This window comes from Bombina bombina, chromosome 3 (genome assembly GCF_027579735.1).
Source record: "Bombina bombina isolate aBomBom1 chromosome 3, aBomBom1.pri, whole genome shotgun sequence".
NCBI classification, from domain to species: Eukaryota; Metazoa; Chordata; class Amphibia; order Anura; family Bombinatoridae; genus Bombina; species Bombina bombina.
The window spans coordinates 854,564,662-854,590,011 of NC_069501.1; the positions used below are offsets into that span (position 1 = coordinate 854,564,662).

A 25,350-nucleotide genomic window follows, 5' to 3' on the forward strand; every position below is an offset into this window, starting at 1 on the left:
TTTTGGAGTGGGGTCAGGATTCCTAGGATTTTGACTTTTCTCCAGGAAGGTCTGGAGAAGGGTTTGTCGGTTAGTTCTCTGAAGGGTCAGATTTCTGCTTTATCCTATTTTGCTACATAAGCGTCTGGCGGATATGCCAGATGTGCAATCTTTTTTTCAGGCCTTGGTCAGAATCAGGCCTGTATTTAAGTCCGTTGCTCCTCCTTGAAGCCTTAACCTTGTTCTTAAAGTTTTGCAGCTGGCTCCATTTGAGCCAATGCATTCCATAGTTATTAAGTTGTTATCTTGGAAGGAAGGTTTTGTTTCTTATTGCTATCTCTTCTGCTCGGAGATAAGCAAAACTATAAATTGTTACAAAAACACTCCCAGATGGGTGTGTAAATGGATCCTCTACAAAACATTTATGCAAAGAAAAATCTAGTGTACAATGTCCCTTTAAGGACACCTTGCATTTATTTGCACACTGAACTTTGTGTTCTGAGAGGAACATATACTCATATTGTAATTCTAATCTATAAAAGTGCATAGAAATGTCTTTTGTTTTTCTTGTTTTCTCTCTCTCCACTCCCTCATTGCCAGGTGAGAAGGGTTTCTTAGAAGGCACAGAGAGTTTTACAGGAATGGCCCCTGGTCTCTAAGCCACACCTTGCATATGCTTCCTCTCCCTTTCTAAAGTGGAGAAGCAAGTCATTTACTGGGAATTTTTTAACAAGCTTCAAAAGAAATGGGAGAGATTTTGAAATTCATACTATTCTATATAGGTGGCTAAATGCAGTGAGAACTAAAAGTCAGCTCTTCCGAGTTGTATTCTACCTTAAATAAAACAGTAATTTGCTGGTACATACATATATATTTTCTGTTCACTGGTTGTATGGGTACGTTTCCTGCCTTTAAGACTTACCAGCTTGCCTATGACGCTGCAGAGGACAACCAACTAAGAAAGTTTGTGGTGTGTCCCTCCCACGTGATTAATGCCAGATTATAAGGGCGTGTATTTGTATGAGAAAGTGTATTATATTATCACTGGATTCTTTAAGCTTTCTTGCATACTTTGGGATATGAAATTCAGTTGCACTTTATTTTTGCATTTTTATTTGTGGCATTTCCTTGTCAGCATTTTTTGTGGAAGGAAAACAAATGGACTTATTGTGTATTGTTTGCCCAGTGCTGTTTATCCTTTAAAAGTCCACACACTGCTAAGCAAAATCCCCATAAATGCTGGTGTTAATACAACATCTGCTGTTCATAGTCTGAGCGAATATGCACCATGCACTGCACAGCACTTGTGGCTTGTTTTCCTTGTGACATGAAAACAGATCCTCCTTTTCCAGCCAGGACAGTATTCCAACCCCCTTCAGAGGCTGTCTCAAAACTGCTCTGTATTTCTCACCAGTACAGATTTTAGCAGTTATGCTTTTTTTTGAGAATACAAAGCCTAGGAGTGGTACCTCCCTATCTCCCTCTACTATCTATTCTGTCATGTTAGCTCACTGTGAATAGGACTGAAGAGCTCCTGAATACCTGCTATTGACAACTTGCCGCATACAGAAAATGCAAAGCAGGACCATTACTTGCAAAAGTGTAAAGAGGGAACTAATTATAGAGTCTCCCCAACAGTACAAGGATGAAGCAGAGCTGGAGACAGAAAGCCCATTGCCTGAGCCGGTAAGGACAATAGGACCTGTAGCATGTAGTTTTTATTGAGTACGTCCCATACACAGAGAGTGCTGCTGGCTCTAGTGCTCATGCGTCTTGTAATATCCATAGAGCTTTGTGTTTGTACCAATATCTAGTAAAACATATTTATGTACCAAACTTAGCTTGTATGTGGGCTGCATGGGATTGTGGTCCGTGTTGCTTTTTTTTGTTTTTTTATTGTGTCACAATCTGTTCAGTAACACAGATTCTTTAGTTCCCTGTTGGATTTCAGCTCTGAGTGTGAAATATTCAAATTGCCATTGGTTTAGTTTTGAGGGGTTTTGTAGTTTTGATATACTTTTTAGTGTGAATTTGTAGTTCTCATTGTTACCAATTTGTAATTGCTGTAGGATTGCACTTTTAAGTGAAGATTGTTAAATTTCAGCAGTCCTGTATCTTCCACAGAATTTCTTCAGGGTTGGGCAGAAATCTCTTGGAAAGTAATGATTTCAGTGTGGATAAACAAATGCAATACTGGTTTGTGAATTTACACACACATAAAGCTCATTTTATAATTCTGCATACAATATTTTGTGTTATGTAATTGCCATTTTTACATAGATCGTGAGCTATCTAGATGGTCAAATGTACACCATTAAATGAAATAAATTAAATAGGCTACAAGAGCACATAATTGAAAAAAATATGCTACAAGTGTGTATCATTAGAAAAATATATGCTACACACGTGTATCATTAAAACAAATAAAATATGCTATTGCTTATAGTTTGACGTCTCTTGTTTCTATTGGTTTATTTTTCAGTAGCGAGGGTAGAGCAAGTTCCTTGACCACTCCGTTTCTTTTAACTTGATAGGAATTAAATGGTTGCATATTTTTATCTAGAGTAGGGCTTGTGGCCACATCAGGCCCTCTGAGGGATGTGTGTGGCACTTGGCACCACTGAATAGAAAACAGACATTAGTTACAACTGTTCCACGTTTCTCATGAGGTGACTAAGTGTGTTTATTTGTAGCAGGTTTTGTAAATTTGAGGTGTATATACAGTTAAATAAAACTAAATATCAGCAACTTGTTTGATATGAAAATATTAATTGAATCTAATTCGCTTTAGCTTATGTGAATAGTGTGATGTGGTCCATGGCCAATCTCATCATTACTGTCGCCTCTTGCCCCCCCTTGTGGCTGACCCATGACCTATATGATACTACTGATATGGACTTTTTCTTTAGATCCATAAGCTTTCTTCTCTTCTGTAGCACAAGGTTTTACTTTTTATTTTTGACTTTGCTTTTACAAATAATAATAATAAGATAATTTGGTATCTTTAATGGATATTAAAGGGACAGTCAACACCAGAATTGTTGTTTTATAAGATAGATAATCCCTTAATTACCAATTCCCCAGTTTTGCATAACTAACACAGTTATAATTATACACGTTTTACCTCTGTGATTACCTTGTATCTAAGCCTCAGCAGACTGCCCCCTTATTTCAGTTCTTTTGACAGACTTGCAGTTTAGCCAATCAGAGCTGTCTCCATGGTAAATTCACGTGCATGAGCTCATTGTTATCTTTATGAAATACGTGAACTAATGCCCTCTATTGGTGAAAAACTATCAAAATGCATTTAGATTAGAGGCGGCCTTTAAGGTCTAAGAAATTAGCATATGAACCTCCTAGGTTTAGCTTTCAACTAAGAATACCAAGAGAACAAAGCAAAATTGGTGATAAAAGTAAATTGGAAAGTTGTTTAAAATGACATTCTCTATCTGAATCATGAAAGTTTTTTTTGGACTTGACTGTCCCTTTAAGCCCCATTTGTTTTCTTTCATGATTCAGATAAAGCATGTAATTTTAAGCAACTTTATAATTTACTCCTATTATGAATTTTTTCTTCGTTCTCTTGGTATCTTTATTTAAAAAAGCAGGAATGTAAGCCTAGGATCTGGCCCATTTTTGGTTTAGAAACCTGGGTAGCGCTTGCTGATTAGAGTCTACATTTAGCCACCAATCAGCCATTTCTACTCAGGTGCTGAACAAAAAAAAAATGGGCCGGCTCCTTAGCTTACATTCCTGCTTCAAATAAAGATACTAAGGGAATGAAGACAATTTGATAATAGGAGTAAATAAGTTGCTTAAAATAGCATGCTCTATCTGAATCATAAAAGAAAAAAATTGGCTTTTATATCTCTTTAAATTCTTACAGATTTCTGATATCAAATACTTTTCCAATTTTAGCAAATTGAATTGGCAAAATACAAAACCAAAACACTGTTTAATTCTTTCTATCTGTACTATGTATGGGTTAACGCTCAATTGCTGAGTTGCATTTCTGACAGGTTTAAAGGGACATAAAACCCCAAAATTTTATTTCATGATTCTGATAGAGCATACAATTTTAAACAACTTTCCAATTTACTCCTGTTATCAAATTTTCTTTGTTTTCTTGTTATCCTTTGTTGAAAAGCTGGGATGTAAGCTCATGAGCGTGCATGTGTCTACAGCACTATATGGCAGCAGTTTTGCAACAATGTTATGCATTAGCAGGAGCACTAGATGGCAGCACTATTTCCTGTCATGTAGTGCTTCAGGCATGTGCACGCTACCTACCTAGGTATCCCTTCAACAAAAAATAACAGGAGAACGAAGCAAATTTCATAATAGAAGTAAATTGGAAACGTTTTAAAATGGTCTTCTGTATCTGAATATTGAAAGAATTTTTTGGGGTTTAACGCCCCTTTAAGAACCTCTACATTTGACACATTGTAAGGGGGTGGGGTTTTGCTATCACGTTACCAGTAGAATGGTGAGTTTTTGTAGCAAAGGTAAAATGCAGTTCATAAAGAGCACATCACAGCTGCACTCTGTAACACTAGCTTTCTTTCATGCCCCAAATCCATGCTCACTGTTTTCTTGATAGATTTAATATGACATAGGGCACAGATGCTCCTTTTCTATTATTCCAGCAATAAAACACAGACTGCCAGCTCGGTGGCATTAGCACTGGGCATCTCCAGAGGCTACAGAATCTGCTTGCTTTCTAAAACTCAGGATGGACCTATAGGCTATTCTTGCTGTGCAATATGTTGTAGCTATCTCTAGCAGCCAACGGGCTGAGGCCAGCACACACTTTTATTTATTCTTTAACTGCTGAGGATTAAATCAAATCACATACCAAATATGGTGAGCTGGTACTTATATTTGTTTGCACTTTATTTTTAAACAATGTCACAGCCATTCTTTTTTTTTGTTTGTTTGCATCTGAAAAGGGACATTGTCATTTGTATTTCTTCTTTTAAACAGGTGTTCCTGTGCTGAAAATGTATTTTTGTAATATGCTTGTGGGATGTGTTTCAATCAATAGCCAGCTGTGCACAGACATGTACTTCCTGTTTGTTTTAAAATCAAAACAAACAACTTTAACATAAGATTTTTCATACCAAAAAAATATTTTTAAAATATATTTAATATATGCTCTTTTGTATGCATGATTTGTTGTTTTAAGGGACAGTAAAGTCATAATTAGACATTCATGATTTAGCAGAGCAAACTATTTTAAACAACTTTCCAATTTAATTTTGAATTAATTTGCTTCCTTTTCTTATAATCGTTTGTTGAAAGATTTATATAGGTAAGCTCAGGAGCAGCCAAGAACCTAAGTTCTAGCTGCTGATTGGTGGCTACATATATATTCCGATTGTCATTGGCTCACCCATGTGTTCAGTTAGAAACCAGTAGTGCATTGCTGCTCCTTCAACAAATGATACCAAGAGAATGAAACAAATTTGATAGTAGAAGTAAACTGGTCATGGAATTGATAAGTTTACAGTATCTCTGTTATTTAAAGAGACATTACATACATTTTATATGCATAGTATTAAGGTTATTCTCTGTCTCCCTCTAGTCGTGGGTGCCACCATGTTGAAATCTCTTTTTTCACTACATTGCAATACTAACCTGTTTGCACATGGGCAGCATCTCTCCTTCAGATACCTGCAGGTAACTTAGGTTCCATTATGACAACACCCATGATTAAAGGGAGGTGCTTGAAATGTATGTAGTGTTTAGTCTCCTGTAAATATCTCACACAGCATTTGCTTCCATTAATTATCAATCTTAGCTACTGGACAGTTGAATCTGTTCCTTATAAAATAGTGGATTGTGAAAATAAATTAAGCAGGACGTGTGTGGATTTTATGTGGTTTTAAAATGCATAACTCAGCTGTGCTTATCTGATTAGTGGGGGCCATTAGTGTAATGTTGATAATGTAAATTGAAACCTATTGCTTGCTGCTAATGTGATTGCTACATAATTCACGGTTGTCCACCTGCCCAGTGCTCCAAGGCTATGGAAACCGACAGTGCAGATTCTTGTTAATGTATTGCACTCATCCAGAGAGAATTTCCTGTGGCTGGTATAGTACTGGCTAAGCAAAGTGCTGCATAAATATATCTCCTGAAGAGAGAGGTATTCTAAAGATTGTATAATGTGTTCACATCTGTGCACACACAGCAGTGATTTTTACCAGGGTTAAGGGGCAGTCCAACAGAATTAGTTTTGATGATAAATAACAATCATTTGATCTCATTCTTTGTACATGGACTCTCTTAAAGGGGCATTAAAGGCAAAATTAAACTTTTTATGATTCACATAGAGCACTGGTTTCCAAACCTGTCACAGCCCCCCCCCCCCCCCCACAGGCCAGATTTTAAGGATATCTGAACTAGAGCACAGGTGAAATAATCAGCTGATTAGTAAACCTGGTTATTTTACCTGCTCTCATCCAAGGTAATCCTGAAAACCTGGCTTGTTGGGGAAGCCTGAGGCAGGTTTAAAAACTAGTGCTCAATCTAAATCATGAAAGTTTTTAATTTTGACTAGACTGTCCATTTAAGTTTTGGCATCCCTGTTCCTTTGAAGTGTTTCTAGTACAGTTGTGTAATAGTTCCTGTATATGTTTAATAATAGTATTTTACATTTTGTATGCTCATTGTAAAAAAAGGGTAGGGACAGAGGGAAATTCTAAAAGCTTACGAACCACCAGCTTCTAAAAATTCTTAAATAAGGGGAAATATTAGTTTTATAAGTCAGGGCTTGTCAAATTGTTATAATTCATGGAGGCCAGACTGAATAGTAAAGGGTTTTCTTCAAAATGCAGTAAATTGCCTAAACTAGCTATAGATTTGTAGCATTGTGAAAAGAAAACATGGTCTTTACAAATGCACTCCTAGGTTACATATGTAAAGATCCACCTGGGGGCCGCAAGCACGGAAGCACCTGAGATGAACGCAGCCCGGGATTGGCAGCATTGTGCACCTGCTGCTGCCGATTGGCTCAAAAGCTGCTTCCCGTTTTGGATCAACAGTTTTCTGCAGCTCCTGAGTTGGACTTTACTTATGGGCTTAACACCTTTTGACTGGGTTAAACACACAGATTGCTACAGTGAGTAGTGCTTAAAGGACATGCTGTAATGAAGTAAAACTAGTCATTTTTGCACTATCATTGCCTTTTAAATTTGTTTTAAAGTAATACATGTTTTCTGTGTTTGGTCTAATTGTTGCACTGTAACCAGACAAACCTTTATTAGCTGTGTATCACACTGTTGCCAAAATGTGTAATCCAATAAAGCTCCTAACTGCCAGAGGTTTGGCTGCACACGATTGTGTCTTTAAAGGCCATTTATTTCCATGTCCTGTGAGGATATGTGGTGGGTTAGATATGCAGTAGAAATGCATATCCCCACGCCCTTCATTTCACCTTCAGTGCTTGTCCAAATCTATTCCACATCTGTGTGAAAATAGTTTTATGTCACAGGGCCAAACTGTTTGTCTGTTTATCCTTTACTGAGGCCTTAACAGCGCTTTCCTAATGCACCAGACTGATGCAAGCCAGATCCCATACATTTATAAACACCTGGAGACTTGGCAGCTTCTGGGACTGTTACCTGTGCAGACAATAAATGCACTTTAGATCAGACAATGCCTTTGTAGTATATTTCTCTTGTAAGATGTATCGAGTCCACGGATTCATCCATACTTGTGGGATATTCTCCTTCGCTACAGGAAGTGGCAAAGAGAGCACCCACAGCAGAGCTGTCTATATAGCTCCTCCCTTAGCTCCACACTCCAGTCATTCTCTTTGCCTACTCTAAGTACTAGGAAGGGCAGAGTGAGTGTGGTGACAAAAATGTTAGTTTTTTTATTTCTCAAGCAAAAGTTTGTTATTTTAAATGGTACCGGTGTGTACTATTTACTCTCTAGCAGAAAAGGGATGAAGATTTCTGCAAGGAGGCTGATGATCTTAGCACTTTGTAACTAAGATCCACTGCTGTTCTCACAAGGGCTGAAGAGTACAGGAAAACTTCAGTTGGGGGAACGGTTTGCAGGCTAAACTGCATTGAGGTATGTTCAGTCTATTTTTTTCTAGACAGACTGTGTTAATTCTAGAAAAGGCTGGCAATATCCCCATGAGGGAAGGGTAAGCTGTATTCAGACACTTGGATAGGAATTTCAGCTTGCATGAAGGGCTCATTAGTTACTGGTGACACTGTTAGGAAAAACGTTTTTGTTTATTCAGTAAATGATGCAATTATAAAGTTTTTTGAAGGGACTTTAAGGGGTCATTGTGGCTTGTTTTAGGGTTTTTTAACCCACATGGTTAGTTAAGAAACACTCTGGTGTGTTTCTGATAGGCCTCAAAACATCGAGTGAGGTGGGAGGGGCCTATTTTCGCGCCTCAAGTTGCGCAGTTTCTTTTCCTCAGAGTCATCTAACTGCTTCTCCAGAGGTTCCTGCTGTGTTTGAGGGCTGTAAAAGAAGTTTTTTTCCCCCACAAATCGTTCTGAAGGGCAGGTAGGCGCCACAGCAGAGCTGTGGCAAGGTCCCGAAAGTCTTTTTTTTTACCGGTTTTGACGTTTTTTCAATCCGGTTTTGCCATTAAGGGGTTAATTGTTTATTTGCATAGCTGTGCAAAGTTACTAAGGCTTTATGATACTACTGTAAAAATTTTGTTGAGTTTACTGCTTTTTTACACTGTTTTGCAGAATTTGTGCAGCTTTTTTTCTCTTAAAGGCACAGTACCGTTTTATTTCTAGTGTTATTTGCTTTGATTACAGTGTTTTCCAAGCTTGCTTGTCTCATTACTAGCCTGTTAAACATGTCTGACACCAAGGAAAATCCTTGTTCAATATGTTTAGAAGCCATTGTGGAACTCCCTCTTAGAATGTTTCCCAATTGTACTGATATGTCTATAAACTATAAAGAACATATATTAGCACTTAAAAATAGAGCAATAGATGATTCTCAGTCAGAAGTAAATGAGGGCTCGCCATCTAGCTCTCCCCAAGTGTCACAACCAGTAACACCCGCACAAGTGACGCCAAGTACCTCTAGTGCGTCGAATCCATTTACTTTACAAGACATGGCCACAGTTATGAATACAACCCTCACAGAGGTTTTATCCAAACTTCCTGGTTTACAAGGAAAGCGGGACAGCTATGGGTTAAGAAAAAATGCTGAGCCGTCTGACGCTTTAGTAGCCGTATCTGATATGCCCTCACAATGCTCTGAAGTAGGGGTGAGGGATTTGTTATCTGAGGGAGAAATTTCTGATTCAGGAAAGACGTTCCCTCAGACAGATTCAGATATGACGGCCTTTAAATTTAAGCTTCAACACCTCCACTTATTGCTCAGGGAGGTATTAGCGACTCTAGATGATTGTGACCCTATAGTGGTCCCAGAGAAATTGTGTAAAATGGATAAATCCTGTTTACACTGATGTTTTTCCAGTCCCTAAGAGTATTGTAAATATTATTGCTAAGGAGTGGGATAGACCAGGTATTCCGTTCACTCCCCCTCCTATTTTTAAGAAAATGTTTGCCATATCTGACACCATGCGGGACTCGTGGCAGACAGTTCCTAAGGTGGAGGGAGCTATTTCTACTCTGTCTAAGCGTACAACTATACCTATCGAAGACAGTTGTGCTTTCAAAGATCCTATGGATAAAAATTTAAAGGGTCTCCTGAAGAAAATTTTTGTTCATCAAGGTTTTCTTATTGCATGCATTGTTCCTGTAACTACTGCAGCTGCTTTCTGGTTCGAGGCTCTAGAAGAGGCTCTTCAGATGGAGACTCTATTAGAGAGATTATGGACAGAATTAAGGCCCTTAAATTGGCTAATTCTTTTATTACAGATGCCGCATTTCAACTGGCTAAATTAGCGGCAAAGAATTCAGGTTTTGCCATTTTAGCACGCAGGGCGTTATGGCTTAATTCCCGGTGGAAGGTGAACATAAAAAAGAGTTCTCTCTTCCCTCTTACAAGAGTTTCCTTCCTAGGGACTCTGATAGACTCGGTAGAAATGAAAATATTTCTGACGGAGGTCAGAAAATAAAAACTCTTAACCACTTGCCGAGCTCTTCATTCCATTCCTCGGCCATCAGTGGCTCAGTGTATGGAGGTAATCGGACTCATGGTAGCGGCAATGGACATAGTTCCTTTTGTCCGCCTACACCTCAGACCACTGCAACTATGCATGTTCAAACAGTGGAATGGGGATTATGCAGATTTGTCTCCTCAACTGCATCTGGACCAGGAGACCAGAGATTCTCTTCTCTGGTGGTTGTCTCAGGACCACCTGTCTCAGGGATTGTGTTTCCACAGGCCAGAGTGGCTCATTGTAACGACAGATGCCAGCCTGCTAGGCTGGAGTGCAGTCTGGAACTCCCTGAAAGCACAGGGCTTATGGTCTCGGGAGGAATCTCTCCTCCCGATAAATATTCTAGAACTGAGAGCGATATTCAATGCGCTTCAGGCGTGGCCTCAGCTTGCTGCGGCCAAATTCATCAGGTTTCAGTCGGACAACGTCATCAATCATCAAGGAGGAACAAGGAGTTCTTCATCTAGCGATGATGGAGGTAACCAAAATAATCCGATGGGTAGAGGATCACTCTTGCCATCTCTCAGCAATCCACATCCCAGGAGAACTGGGAGGCGGATTTCCTAAGTCGTCAGACTTTTCATCCGGGGGAGTGGGAACTCCATCCGGAGGTATTTGCCCAGCTGATTCAGCTATGGGGCACACCAGAATTGGATCTGATGGCGTCCCGTCAGAATGCCAAACTTCCTCGTTACGGGTCCAGGTCCCGGGATCCCCAGGCAGTACTGATAGATGCTCTAGCAGTGCCTTGGTCCTTCAATCCGGCCTATGTATTTCCACCGTTTCCTCTCCTCCCACGTCTGGTTGCTACAGGAAACTCTTTTAAAATCACATGTTTTATCATATCCATGAAAGTTATATTTTATTTTGAAACTAAAAGATTACAATATGAATTATTTTCCTACCTTTGATATAAAATACTATTGTTGCTTCTGCAGATTACTACATACTGGTTGGATCAGAGCACAAATACATCTGTCGCTAAATGAGGCCTAGTTTTTTTAGGGCTTTATCTACTGTCAGTGTAATAGATTGTAAAACCTGTCTTTTGCAATACAGTAGGCAGCTATATGCGGAACTTAAGGTCCCTTTAAAGGGACATAAAACTGCAAGAAGAAAATGCTCTGATATGATAGAACATTTTATTACTGCACTATTGCGTGTGTATAACTGGGTTTAACCTCTGCAAAAGGGTTAAACACATAGTTAAAATCAGCTCCAGAGCAGAAATGCACTACTGTAACCTAGCTGAGCACATCTGTGAGCTAAAGACAAGAGACAAATGCATGTAGCCACAAATAAACAGCTGGTTCCCAGTAGCGCATTGCAGCTTCTTGAGGATCTATACATATGCAAAGGGATTAAACACACAGTTAAAATTGGCTCTAGTGCAGCAATGCACTACTGAAACCTAGCTGCGCACATCTGGTGAGGTAAAGACAAATGCACGTAGCCACAAATGATCAGCTTGCTCCCAGCAGTGCATTGCTGCTTCTTGAGGATATGTACATATGCTTTTCCATAAGAGAGCAAAGTAAATTTAATAAAAGAAGTGAATTTAAAAGTGTCTTAAAATAACATGCCCTGTCTGAATTAGGAAAGTTTAATTTTGACTGTCATGTTCCCTTTTAATCCTTTTTATATGTTAATAGCATATTTCCTTCTTCCTGGTGTAGGTACTGATTGGATCTTAAGTGTCCGAAGACTCCATTCTTTATTTATAAAGTAAAAGCATATTATGCAGCAGTTTAAATCATTTATATCCGGGACATGTGGTCTTCCTCAGGTTTTGTCAGTCATTTTTTTGCCATGCCATTTTAACAAACTCCTTTCTTTAAATATGTGCTTAACCCATTGAAAAGTATTAAAGGGACATTCACTGCTGTGCACAACACAAACGAATAGTAACTGCTCAATGTATTATTGAATTTCAGCCTTTTTCCTGCAGCTCTTTTTAAATCTGTTCTCCTTTTTTAATAACTTAAAGGGACACTGAACCCAATTTTTTTCCTTTGTGATTCAGATAGGGCATGCAATTTTTAGCAACTTTCTAATTTACTACTATTATCAATTTTTGTTCTTTCTCTTGCTATCTTTACTTGAAAAAGCTTTTTTTTTATTAGTTCAGAACTCTGGACAGCACTTTTTTTATTGGTGGATGAATGTATCCACCAATCGGCAAGAACAACCCAGTTGTTCACCAAAAATGGGCCGGCATCTAAACTTACATTCTTGCATTTCAAATAAAGATACCAAAAGAAAGAAGAAAGTTTAATAATAGGAGTAAATTAGAAAGTTGCTTAAAATGTCATGCTCTATCTGAATCATGAAAGAAAAAATTTGGGTTCAGTGTCCCTGGTGCCAGATACTGAAGTTCCACCTTTTCATACTGGACGCGCCACCATCTTGGAGCTCAGTATTCTCACAGCCTGTGACAGAAGCAGTGCACACTCGTATGTCAGTAATATTTTTTTTACAGCTGTATCATTTGCTTGAAGTTGGCTTGCAGGGTACATCATGTGAAGTTTACATTTTTTCACAGTTTTACAGTCACACAAAAAATATTTATAAAAAAGCATTAAACCATAATATAGAGCAATGCAGCCACAGCAAAATGTACAGCTCCTGCTTTGTATCATGCACCCTACCCTGAAGCACTTAATACAGTTGTCAAAAATGTGACCTCATTGATATATAAATGCAAAGTATTTCTGTCACAGGCTGTGAGAATCCCTGTGCTCTAATATGACAGCCACCAATACAAAAAGATGGAGCTTTACCAGTGGACATCTTTTCAAAGGTAAAAAAATAGAACACGGTTTTAAAGAGAGCTGCCACAACAGGAGGGAACGCAATAGCATAGTGTGAAGCAGTTTAATGTCCCTTTAAATATGTAGTTGTGTTCCTGTTCTACTCTAGATGAGGATATAGCTGGTGGGCAAATGAGGAGCCGGCATATGTGCATATGGTCCAGCCACAAGCTGTGTCCTCATCTGGAGCAGAATGGGCTGTTCAGGGAGTACATTTTTGAGCGAGTTACACATATTAAAAAAAGGGAAATTTGTGTAAAAATAAAGTGTTCCAAAGAAATAGATTTTTTCTAACACTAGAATTGTCCCTTTTAAATGGATAAAAATGACTGTTTGTTTTAAATGTACATGCTGCTATCAGCATTTGGAGCCATATCAGTAGTGTGTCATGTGCATGTTCAGCATCATCACTTTAGCAGTGATAAAACAAGCAACTATATTGCAGATTGGCCTCTAATGGTATTTGTAATGCACTGCTTTGCATTACAAGAAACACATGCATGTCTCTTTAAGTGGTTAACAATCAATAATTCTTGTACAAACTGAGTAGTAAATTTGAGTATTTAGTGAAATCAGTGAATCTTTCTCAAATGCATTTTTTGTCCCCTTCAGACCGCAGGTAGTTTTATTTATTTGAAGTTTGCTTTTTTTATGTGTACTTGGTTTATATGAAACTTTTATATATAGCCTATAATTTTTTCTAATTCCATGGTAACGTTCACACCTGCTTATAAAGTAAGTTAAAGCTCCTGTTCCCCTTTCCTGAGGTCATTTTAAACAGCTAATGGGCAGTTGTGAGATCGCTAAAGCTCCCCGTTTTAAAGAAAACAGGATCTGTGTGCTTCCTTCTAATTGTTCTGTCCGTTGAGTGTGTATAATGGCAAGAGGCATCTTTTCCACAGGCTGTTATTTACATTGCTGAATTTTTTCAGAGCATAAAAAGACAAAAATTGCTAATCACATCTTTTATAGACCACACAAATGCAACATAAAATAATTTGTTTTATGCGAATAATACATTTTTAAACAGCTTATAGATAAAGGGACACTGAACCCAATTTTTTTCTTTTGTGATTCAGATAGAGCATGCAATTTTAAGAAACTTTCTAATTTACTTATTATTAATTTGTCTTCGTTCTCTTGCTTTGAATATTTGAAAAAGAAGGCATCTAAGCTATTGTTTTGAAAGCACTTGCTTATTGGTGGGTGAGCAAGAACAACCCAGTTTGTTCACCAAAAATGGGCCGGCATCTAAACTTACATTCTTGCATTTCAAATAAAGATACCAAAAGAATGAAGACAATTTGATAATAGGAGTAAATTAGAAAGTTGCTTAAAAATTGCATGCTCTATCTGAATCACAAAAGAAAAAAAATGGGTTCAGTGTCCATTAAATTAAAAGGGACATGATTTTAGATTGTAACTCTGACTGCAATAAGAACTGTGCAACTCGCTACGCCGTTTGCGCAGCAGAAATTACTGTTTCTGATGCGCAAACAGCGTAGCGAGTTGCGCAAGCCCATTTCTTCTTGCAGTCAGAGTTACAAGCACGGGGGCGTGTTGTCAATACTTTACATGGGGCGCATGGTGAAGCTCTGATTGGCTAAAACAACGGCCAGTCAAGGAAGCCAAAGAGAAATTTTGTGACAGAGGCTGCATTACATTAGTTACCGTAGCCGGACAAAAACCTCAATTATTACTGGTAGATTGGAGTTTTTAATGCTAAAAGTAGATCGATATGCCAGTTAGCACAGGAGCTTTCAGTATATGTGACTTTATGCTGCAGAGTTTACCATCACTTTAAGAGCAGCAGTTAAACACATTAAAAGTATATTTTTCGTGAAAATAAGGGTAATTAATATGGGTTTAAATTTAAAGTGAAACTGACTGTAAGTGCATGTTTGTGTACTGTTATTACCTAGGTAAAACGCTGACAGATAAACTTGATTAGTTCAGCATAGGAACATTGTTAAAAAAATAAAGTGTATTACATTTTGGAGTAGTCTTTTTTCCAGTAGGTGTTGAAACTAGGAATTTCTCAGCTTTTCAATTATACATATTTATCCCCTTCCCCACACACACGCAGACACACACACACACACACACACACACACACACACACACACACACACACACACACACACACACATATATATATATATATATATATATATATATATATATATATACTATATATCTAGCTATATCCAAGTGATATTGTGTGTGCACTCTCACCACCTGGCTTCAACTGCCAGGGTGCTGTTGAAGGGTATATACAAGTTCTGTAAAAAAAGCACTCGGACTTTAGACATCCGTGACAATTTTCTTTATTGTGACATTTCGGGATCACAAACGTCCCTTCTTCCCGAAACGTCACAATAAAGAAAATGGCCATGGATGTCTAAAGTCCAGCGAGTGCTTTTTTACAGAACATATATATATATATTTATATTAATATCCTGCATGTGGGGAATAGCACATGCAAAGCAATGGTAGAATAGCTCAGGTACTGGTTGCTAACTTTGTGACATTTCCAGTGCATGCTGGGTTAAGAAGAAGGGTAGACAAGCAAAGCCTAGTCATAAGTGTGAGTGAAGAATCACAAAAGTCAGACAGGTTGTTGCAGGCTAATAGTCAGATTTCTGGCCAAATTTTGCTATGTGATGAAACATTGCAAGTGGCGATTGCAGGCAACAAAGTTCACTATGCACGGTAAATTTTACCCCTATAATTCCATGCCCATTATTCTGTCTATCAGTCTACCTGTCTATCATTCTATCTAGACTGATTGATAGCTAAAATGCAGTAAGGAAGTGTCTAGAAGCAAAAGGCATTGAACCCTGGCTCCCTGGATTTTCAAGATTTCTCAAACCCTGCTTTAAATGGACAAGGCGATATTGGAGATAAAAATATATAATTGTTACAGTGCTAAAGAACTGAGCTTAATTAACTGGTAAAGTAACAGTAGTTTTTCTCACATTCTTTGGTATAATCTGTCTCAGACAGCTGACAGATTTGTCCTTTTTTTTTTTTTTTCTTCCTTAAAAAAGCCTAATCCTCAGTGGATTTGGGCTTTGAATTTTCTCCAAACTCCACCTTAATTTCCTCTTTCAGCTCTTATCATATTTTCCAGACATCAATGGTTCACTTATACTGGCTTCATTTAATTAACTGGCGAGGCTTTATGTGTTGATTAGAAAAAGCATTCAGTAAACCCTCAAAATAATGTTTAACAGCTTTAGTAGTACAGGTATATTAATTTTGTTGTGTGATTTAACTTTCATATAGATTTTGTCCTTTCTACAAGTCAAAGATGGGTGTTTCCATTAACATCTGCTCCTTATTGTTAAGTCCCTTGTGTGAAAGGGAGATTGGTTTAGAAGAATCCAAGAGGAAGTTTGTTTCTAATTTTGTGCATATCTTCACTTTTTTTTTTTTTTTTTAGACGTTGAGGCTTCCATAAAGTTTTGTATTGTAATACCAAGTAAATTAATTTTGTGAGGCCAGCTCAAAGTATTCATTAGCTAGCATACATAAAACCTCAGTTTAAATATTATTAACATATCATTCATTTATAAAGCGCCAACATATTACGCAGCGCTGTAACATTAAGTATACAGTTATGGAATACAATAAGCAGAAGACATTTACATAAAACATAGGTATACAGTTATGTACAAAAATATAGAGCAGCAAGTCTCTAATGAAGTGTGCAGATGGATAAAAGAAAGTGAGAGTCCAGGAGCGATTGTGACCACAACGGATCAGGCAGCACTCTTAATGGCGATGGACAAATGAAGAAACCTGTAAAGACAGACGAGAGAGGCGCCTCATGGGACAAGTATCGTCTTAGGCAAATATGGAAAGCAGCAACAAAACAGCCCGCAGCCGGGGGTAATCACAAGATAGGCGGCACAGACGTGTGCCAAACTGCGCAGGACGGAACCTAAAGTCGCCCGTCAGACAATCAGACCGGAGTTGGTGCGTGGGGACGGATGGCAATCAGCGGAACTCCAAAGGCAACGTCACGATGGGAGCCGTCTGTAGGGAGGCCAATCAGCAGAGCAGAATCCCGGCAAAATAATTGTCAAGGCAACCGCCCAAGCAGTAAACAAAAGAGTGTAGAGCAGGTGATGGAAACTCAACAGTTTATGTAGTACAGTAATCAGAAGACATTTACATAAAATTTTATTATTATTATTATCAGGTATTTGTAGAGCTCCAACAGATTCCACAGCGCTATAAACCTAGGCGGTATATAAGGTAACATTTATAAGGGGTCAAATGGGTAGAGGTCCCTACCGAGAGTTGCACTGTTGTAATCGTCTCTTATGCGGGTGATCTACAAACAGCTAGGCTCATAGGCTTACATGCTAAGGGGTTCAAGGAGATAGCGGGGGAGTTAGGAAAGGTTAGTGTAGGTTGTATGTGCAAGTATACAGTTATGTAGTACTGTAGTACAGTAATCAAAATACATTTACGTAAAACATAAGTATACAGTTATGTAGTACAGTAATCAGAAGACATTTACACAAGCATACAGTTATGTAGTACAGTAATCAGAAGACATTTACATAACACATAAGTTTACAGTTATGTTTTATGCAAATGTCTGATTACTGTACTACATAAGTATACAGCTATGTTGTACAGTAATCAGACATTTACATAAAACAGAAGTATACAGTTATGTAGTACAGTAATCAGACGACATTTGCATAAAACAGAAGTATACAGTTATGAAGTACGCTAATCAGAAGACATTTACACATAAGTATACAGTTATGTAGTACAGTAATCAGAAGACATTTACATAAAATATAATTATTTATTATTATTATCAGGTATTTGTAGAGCGCCAACAGATTCCGCAGCGCTATAAACCTAGGCGATATACAAGGTAACATTTATAGGGGGTCAAATGGGTAGAGGTCCCTGCTGAGAGTTGCACTGTTGTAATCGGCTCTTATGCAGGTGATCTACAAAGAGCTGGGCTCATAGGCTTACATGCTAAGGGGTTCAAGGAGATAGCGGTGGAGTTAGGAAAGGTTAGTGTAGGTTGTATGTATAAGTATACAGTTATGTAGTACAGTAATCAGAAGACATTTACCTAAAACATAAGTATATTTATGTAGCACAGTAATCAGAATACATTTCCATAAAACAGAAGTATACATTTATGTAGTACAGTAATCAGAATACATTTACATAAAACAGAAGTATACAGTTATGTTTTATGTAAATGTCTTCTGATTACTGTACTATATAAGTATACAGTTATGTTTTATGTAAATGTCTTCTGATTGCTGTACTATATAAGTATACGGTTATGTAGTACAGTTATTAGAAGACATTTACATAAAATATTAGTATACAGTTATGTAGTACAGTTCATCAGAAGACATTTACATAACATAAGTTTACAGTTATGTTTTATGCAAATGTCTGATTACTGTACTACATAAGTATACAGCTATGTTGTACAGTAATCAGACATTTACATAAAACAGAAGTATACAGTTATGTAGTACAGTAATCAGACGACATTTGCATAAAACAGAAGTATACAGTTATGAAGTACGCTAATCAGAAGACATTTACACATAAGTATACAGTTATGTAGTACAGTAATCAGAAGACATTTACATAAAATATAATTATTTATTATTATTATCAGGTATTTGTAGAGCGCCAACAGATTCCGCAGCGCTATAAACCTAGGCGATATACAAGGTAACATTTATAGGGGGTCAAATGGGTAGAGGTCCCTGCTGAGAGTTGCACTGTTGTAATCGGCTCTTATGCAGGTGATCTACAAAGAGCTGGGCTCATAGGCTTACATGCTAAGGGGTTCAAGGAGATAGCGGTGGAGTTAGGAAAGGTTAGTGTAGGTTGTATGTATAAGTATACAGTTATGTAGTACAGTAATCAGAAGACATTTACCTAAAACATAAGTATATTTATGTAGCACAGTAATCAGAATACATTTCCATAAAACAGAAGTATACATTTATGTAGTACAGTAATCAGAATACATTTACATAAAACAGAAGTATACAGTTATGTTTTATGTAAATGTCTTCTGATTACTGTACTATATAAGTATACAGTTATGTTTTATGTAAATGTCTTCTGATTGCTGTACTATATAAGTATACGGTTATGTAGTACAGTTATTAGAAGACATTTACATAAAATATTAGTATACAGTTATGTAGTACAGTTCATCAGAAGACATTTACATAAAACAGAAGTATACAGTTATATAGTACAGTAATCAGAAGACATTTACATAAAATATAATTTTATTATTGGGTATTTGTAGAGCTCCAACAGATTCCGCAGCGCTATAAACCTAGGCAGTATACAAGGTAACATTTATAAGGGGTCAAATGGGTAGAGGTCCCTACCGAGAGTTGCACTGTTATAATCGGCTCTTATGCGGGTGATCTACAAACAGCTAGGCTCATAGGCTTACATGCTAAGGGGTTCAAGGAGATAGCAGTGGAGTTAGGAAAGGTTAGTGTAGGTCAGTGATTTTTAACCTTTTTTTTTTTGCCGTGGCACACTTTTTTACATTAAAAAATCCTGTGGCACACCACCATCCCAAAATTTAAAAAAAAATCACACATTGTAGCCTAATACAGCATATATATATACACATACACACAAACACACCCATACTGTATGTATTGTGCTGTTATGCCATGCCTCCTACAAAATACCCCTGCACTGGGAGTAAAAAACAAGCAAAGTTGAAAAAATATGTCACACTGTTGTCAGTCTGCCGTGGCACACCTGAGGATCTCTAACGGCACACTGGTTGAAAAACACTGGTGTAGGTTGTATGTATAAGTATACAGTTATGTAGTACAGTAATCAAAATACATTTACATAAAACATAGGTATACAGTTATGTAGTACAGTAATCAGAAGACATTTACATAAAACATAGGTATACAGTTATGTAGTACAGTAATCAGAAGACATTTACATAAAACATAGGTATACAGTTATGTAGTACAGTAATCAGAAGACATTTACATAAAACAGAAGTATACAGTTATGTAGTACGCTAATCAGAAGACATTTACACAAGTATACAGTTATGTAGTACAGTAATCAAAACACATTTACACCTAAGTATACAGTTATGTAGTACGCTAATCAGAAGATATTTACACCCAAGTATACAGTTATGTAGTATGCTAATCAGAAGATATTTACACATAAGTATACAGTTATGTAGTACGCTAATCAGAAGATATTTACACCTAAGTATACAGTTATGTAGTACACTAATCAGATGACATTTACACATAAGTATACAGTTATGTAGCCCAGTAATCAGAATACATTTACATAAAACAGAAGTATACAGTTATGTGTAAATGTGTTCTGATTAGCGTACTACATAACTGTATACTTCTGTTTTATGTAAATGTCTTCTGATTACTGTACTACATAACTGTATACTTTGTTTCATGTACATGTATTCTGATTACTGGGCTACATAACTGTATACTTATGTGTAAATGTCTTCTGATTAGCGTACTACATAACTGTATACTTAGGTGTAAATGTCTTCTGATTAGAGTACTACATAACGGTATACTTATGTGTAAATGTGTTCTGATTAGCGTACTACATAACTGTATACTTATGTGTAAATGTCTTCCTATTAGTGTACTACATAAGTATACAGTTATGTAGTACGCTAATCAGAACAAATTTACACATAAGTATACCATTATGTAGTACGCTAATCAGAAGACATTTACACCTAAGTATACAGTTGTGTAGTACGCTAATCAGAAGATATTTACACATAAGTATACAGTTATGTAGTACGCTAATCAGAAGACATTTACACATAAGTATACAGTTATGTAGTACACTAATCAGATGACATTTACACATAAGTATACAGTTATGTAGCCCAGTAATCAGAATACATTTACATAAAACAGAAGTATACAGTTATGTGTATATGTCTTCTGATTAGCGTTCTACATAGGTATACAGTTATGCAGCACAGTAATCAGAATACATTTACATAAAACAGAAGTATACAGTTATGTAGTACGCTAATAAGAAGACATTTACACATAAGTATACTGTTATGTAGTACAGTATTCAGAAGACATTTACATAAAACATAAGTTCACAGTTATGTTTTATGTAAATGTCTTATGATTACTGTACTACATAACTGTATACTTATGTTTTATATAAATGTCTTCTGATTACTGTACTAGATAAGTATACAGTTATGTAGCACAGTAATCAGAATATATTTACATAAACCAGAATTATACAGTTATGTAGTACAGTAATCAGAATACATTTACATAAAATATAACTGTATACTTCTGTTTTATGTAAATGTATTCTGATTACTGTACTATATAAGTATACAGTTATGTTTTATGTAAATGTATTCTGATTACTGTACTACATAACTGTATACTTCTGTTTTATATAAATGTCTTCTGATTACTGTACTGCATAAGTATACAGTTATGTAGCACAGTAATCAGAATATATTTACATAAAACAGATGTATACAGTTATGTAGTACAATAATCAGAAGACATTTACATAAAATATTAGTATACAGTTATGTAGTACAGTAATCAGAGGACATTTACATAAAATATAATTATTTATTATTATTATTATTATTATTATCGGGTATTTGTAGAGCTCCAACAGATTCCGCAGCGCTATAAACCTAGGCGGTATACAAGGTAACATTTATAAGGGGTCAAATGGGTAGAGGTCCCTACCGAGAGTTGCACTGTTGTAATCGACTCTTATGCGGGTGATCTACAAACAGCTAGGCTCATAGGCTTACATTCTAAGGGGTTCAAGGAGATAGCAGTGGAGTTAGGAAAGGTTAGTGTAGGTTGTATGTATAAGTATACAGTTATGTAGTACAGTAATCAAAATACATTTACATAAAACATAAGTATACAGTTATGTAGTACAGTAATCAGAAGACATTGACGTAAAACAGAAGTATACAGTTATGTTGTACGCTAATCAGAAGACATTTACACATAAGTATACAGTTATGTAGTACAGTAATCAGAAGACATTTACATAAAACATAAGTATAGTTATGTAGCACAGTAACTAGAATACTTTTACATAAAACAGAAGTATACAGTTATGTAGTACAGTAATCAGAAGACATTTACATAAAACAGAAGTATACAGTTATGTAGTACAGTAATCAGAAGACATTGACGTAAAACAGAAGTATACAGTTATGTTGTACGCTAATCAGAAGACATTTACACATAAGTATACAGTTATGTAGTACAGTAATCAGAATACATTTACATAAAACAGAAGTATACAGTTATGTAGTACAGTAATCAGAAAACACAAACCCAGTCCAGCGCCTGTGTGATAAAGGTGTGCTTCCTCCAATCACGGCTTACTCCCTAGGTGAGTCATTGCCTGAGGCCATGCCGTGATTGGAGGAAGCCGGATTAGTCATTGATGATGTGTGAAGAGAGGATCTCCGGGTGGGGGAAGCTGCTCTGGCTGTGAAAAAAAACAAAGGTACGTTTTTAACCCCTTAATGACCACAGCACTTTTCCATTTTCTGTCCGTTTGGGACCAAGGCTATTTTTACATTTTTGCAGTGTTTGTGTTTAGCTGTAATTTTCCTCTTGCTCATTTACTGTACCCACACATATTATATACCGTTTTTCTCGCCATTAAATGGACTTTCTAAAGATACCATTATTTTCATCATATCTTATAATTTACTATAAAATTTTTTATAAAATATGAGGAAAAATGGAAAACACACTTTTTCTAACTTTGACCCCCAAAATCTGTTACATATCTACAACCACCAAAAACACCCATGCTAAATAGTTTCTAAATTTTGTCCTGAGTTTAGAAATACCCAATGTTTACATGTTCTTTGCTTTTTTTGCAAGTTATGGGGCCATAAATACAAGTAGCACTTTGCTATTTCCAAACCATTTTTTTTCAAAATTAGCGCTAGTTACATTAGAACACTAATATCTTTCAGGAATCCCTGAATATCCCTTGACATGTATATATATTTTTTTTAGAAGACATCCCAAAGTATTGATCTAGGCCAATTTTGGTATATTTCATACCACCATTTCACCGCCAAATGCAATCAAATACAAAAAATCGTTCACTTTTTCACAAATTTTTTCACAAACTTTTGGTTTCTCACTGAAATTATTTACAAACAGCTTGTGCAATTATGGCATAAATGCTTGTAAATGCTTCTCTGGGATCCCCTTTGTTCAGAAATAGCAGACATATATGGCTTTGGCGTTGCTTTTTGGTAATTAGAAGGCCGCTAAATGCCACTGCGCACCACACGTGTATTATGCCCAGCAGTTAAGGGGTTAATTAGGGAGCTTTTAGGGAGCTTGCAGGGTTAATTTTAGCTTTAGTGTAGTGTAGTAGACGACCCCAAGTATTGATCTAGGCCCATTTTGGTATATTTCATGCCACCATTTCACCGCCAAATGCGATCAAATTAAAAAAAACTTTAAATTTTTCACAATTTTAGGTTTCTCACTGAAATTATTTACAAACAGCTTGTGCAATTATGGCACAAATGGTTGTAAATGCTTCTCTGGGATCCCCTTTGTTCAGAAATAGCAGACATATATGACTTTGGCGTTGCTTTCTGGTAATTAGAAGGCCGCTAAATGCTGCTGCGCCTCACACGAGTATTATGGCTAGCAGTGAAGGGGTTAATTAGGGAGTTTGTAGGGAGCTTGCAGGGTTAATTTTAGCTTTAGTGTAGAGATCAGCCTCCCACCTGACACATCACACCCCCTGATCCCTCCCAAACAGCTCCCTTCCCTCCCCCACCCCACAATTGTCCCCGCCATCTTAAGTACTGGCAGAAAGTCTGCCAGTACTAAAATAAAAGGGTTTTTAAAAATAATAATTTTTTTTTTAGCATATTTACATATGCTACTGTGTAGGATCCCCCCCTTAGCCCCCAACCTCCCTGATCCCCCCAAAACCGCTCTCTAACCTTTACCTCTGCCTTATTGGGGGCCATCTTGGGTACGGGCAGCTGTCTGCCAGTACCCAGTTTGCAAGAATTATTTTTGCAAGAATTATTTTTTCACCGGTTTTTCTGTAGTGTAGCTTCCCCCTCCCCACAGACCAACCCCCACCACCTAAATGATGTGTTTTTTTATAACATTTTTTTAACATTTTTTTTTATTTTCCTAAACTTTTTTTTCTGTGTGTAGCGGTTCCCACCCGCTCCCTCCCTGTGCACGCGCCCGCCCCCACCCTCCCGTGCACGTGCGCGCGTCAGTGTGCGCCCCTGGCATACCCGCCCACGATCCCGCCCCCCCTCCACATCACGAGGGCCATCGATGGCCGCCACCCGCCTCCCGGTTCGGCTCCCACCCACCAACGCACTGTAAGCCACCGATCTCCGGTGCAGAGAGGGCCACAGAGTGGCTCTCTCTGCATCGGATGGCTTAAAAAGGTTATTGCAGGATGCCTCCATATCGAGGCATCACTGCAATAACCGGAAAGCAGCTGGAAGAGAGCAGGATCGCTTCCAGCTGCTTTCCACACCGAGGACGTGCAGGGTACGTCCTCAGGCGTTAACTGCCTTTTTTTTGAGGACGTACCCTGCACGTCCTCGGTCGTTAAGGGGTTAAACAAAACGGCTGCTTTCTAAACTTTGATGATTGAAAGTGCCCTTTTTTTAATAGTATTTTTAAAAAACTGGGCTTTCATTTATCAAAGTTTACCTTCACTATAATATTTGCTTCTATTTTCAAATGTGCTTCGTTCTCTTGGTATCCCTATTTTAAAAAGAATATTCACAAATCTTACACTAGTGGGAGTAAGCTGCGTATTGTGGTGCCTCCATACATTTGTCTCTTGTGATTGGCTAACTAGATGTGTTCCGCCAGCTGCCAGCAGTGCAATGCTGTTACTTCAGCGAAGGATAACAAAATAATGAAGTAAATTGGAAAGTGTTTAAAATGGTATGTTCTATCCAAATCATTAAATACAATTTTGGGGTTTGTTGTCCCTTTTGAAAAAATTTTTGAAAAAAACTATAAAAACGAAAATATAATAGCACTTACATTTGAATTTGAAATAAGCAGTAGAAATTGTAAAATAGAGATTTATTTTTTTACCGTAGCCACTATATATTTTGTCGATTTCCTATGTGAAATTTGTTGATTCATCAGTCTCCATAATTTTCTTCATAAACGGAAAGAGTCCACAGCTGCATTCATTACTTTTAGGAAATCAGAACCTGGCCACCAGGAGGAGGTAAAGACACACTGCCAAAGGCTTAAATACCCCTCCCATTACCTCCATCCCCCAGTCATTCCCAGTCTTTCTTTGCCTTTAGTCCCAGGAGGTTCGCAGAGAAGTGTCAGAAGTGTCGAT

General features: G+C 37.3%; 1 protein-coding gene across 3 annotated transcripts in view; it reads left to right on the forward strand.

Annotated features, from left to right (window-relative positions):
• The window catches only part of DOCK9 (dedicator of cytokinesis 9), a 736,189-nt gene that overhangs the window by 202,687 nt on the left and 508,152 nt on the right, over positions 1-25,350 (forward strand). The window contains exon 1 of one of the 3 annotated variants that reach the window (XM_053707820.1): positions 1,134-1,665. The exons of the other annotated variants lie outside the window; for them this stretch is intronic. Within the exon in view, the coding sequence (XP_053563795.1) occupies positions 1,552-1,665 (114 nt within the window). The 5' untranslated portion in view covers positions 1,134-1,551. Of the gene's footprint in view, positions 1-1,133; positions 1,666-25,350 lie in introns of those variants that run through there. 3 annotated transcript variants of the gene reach the window in all.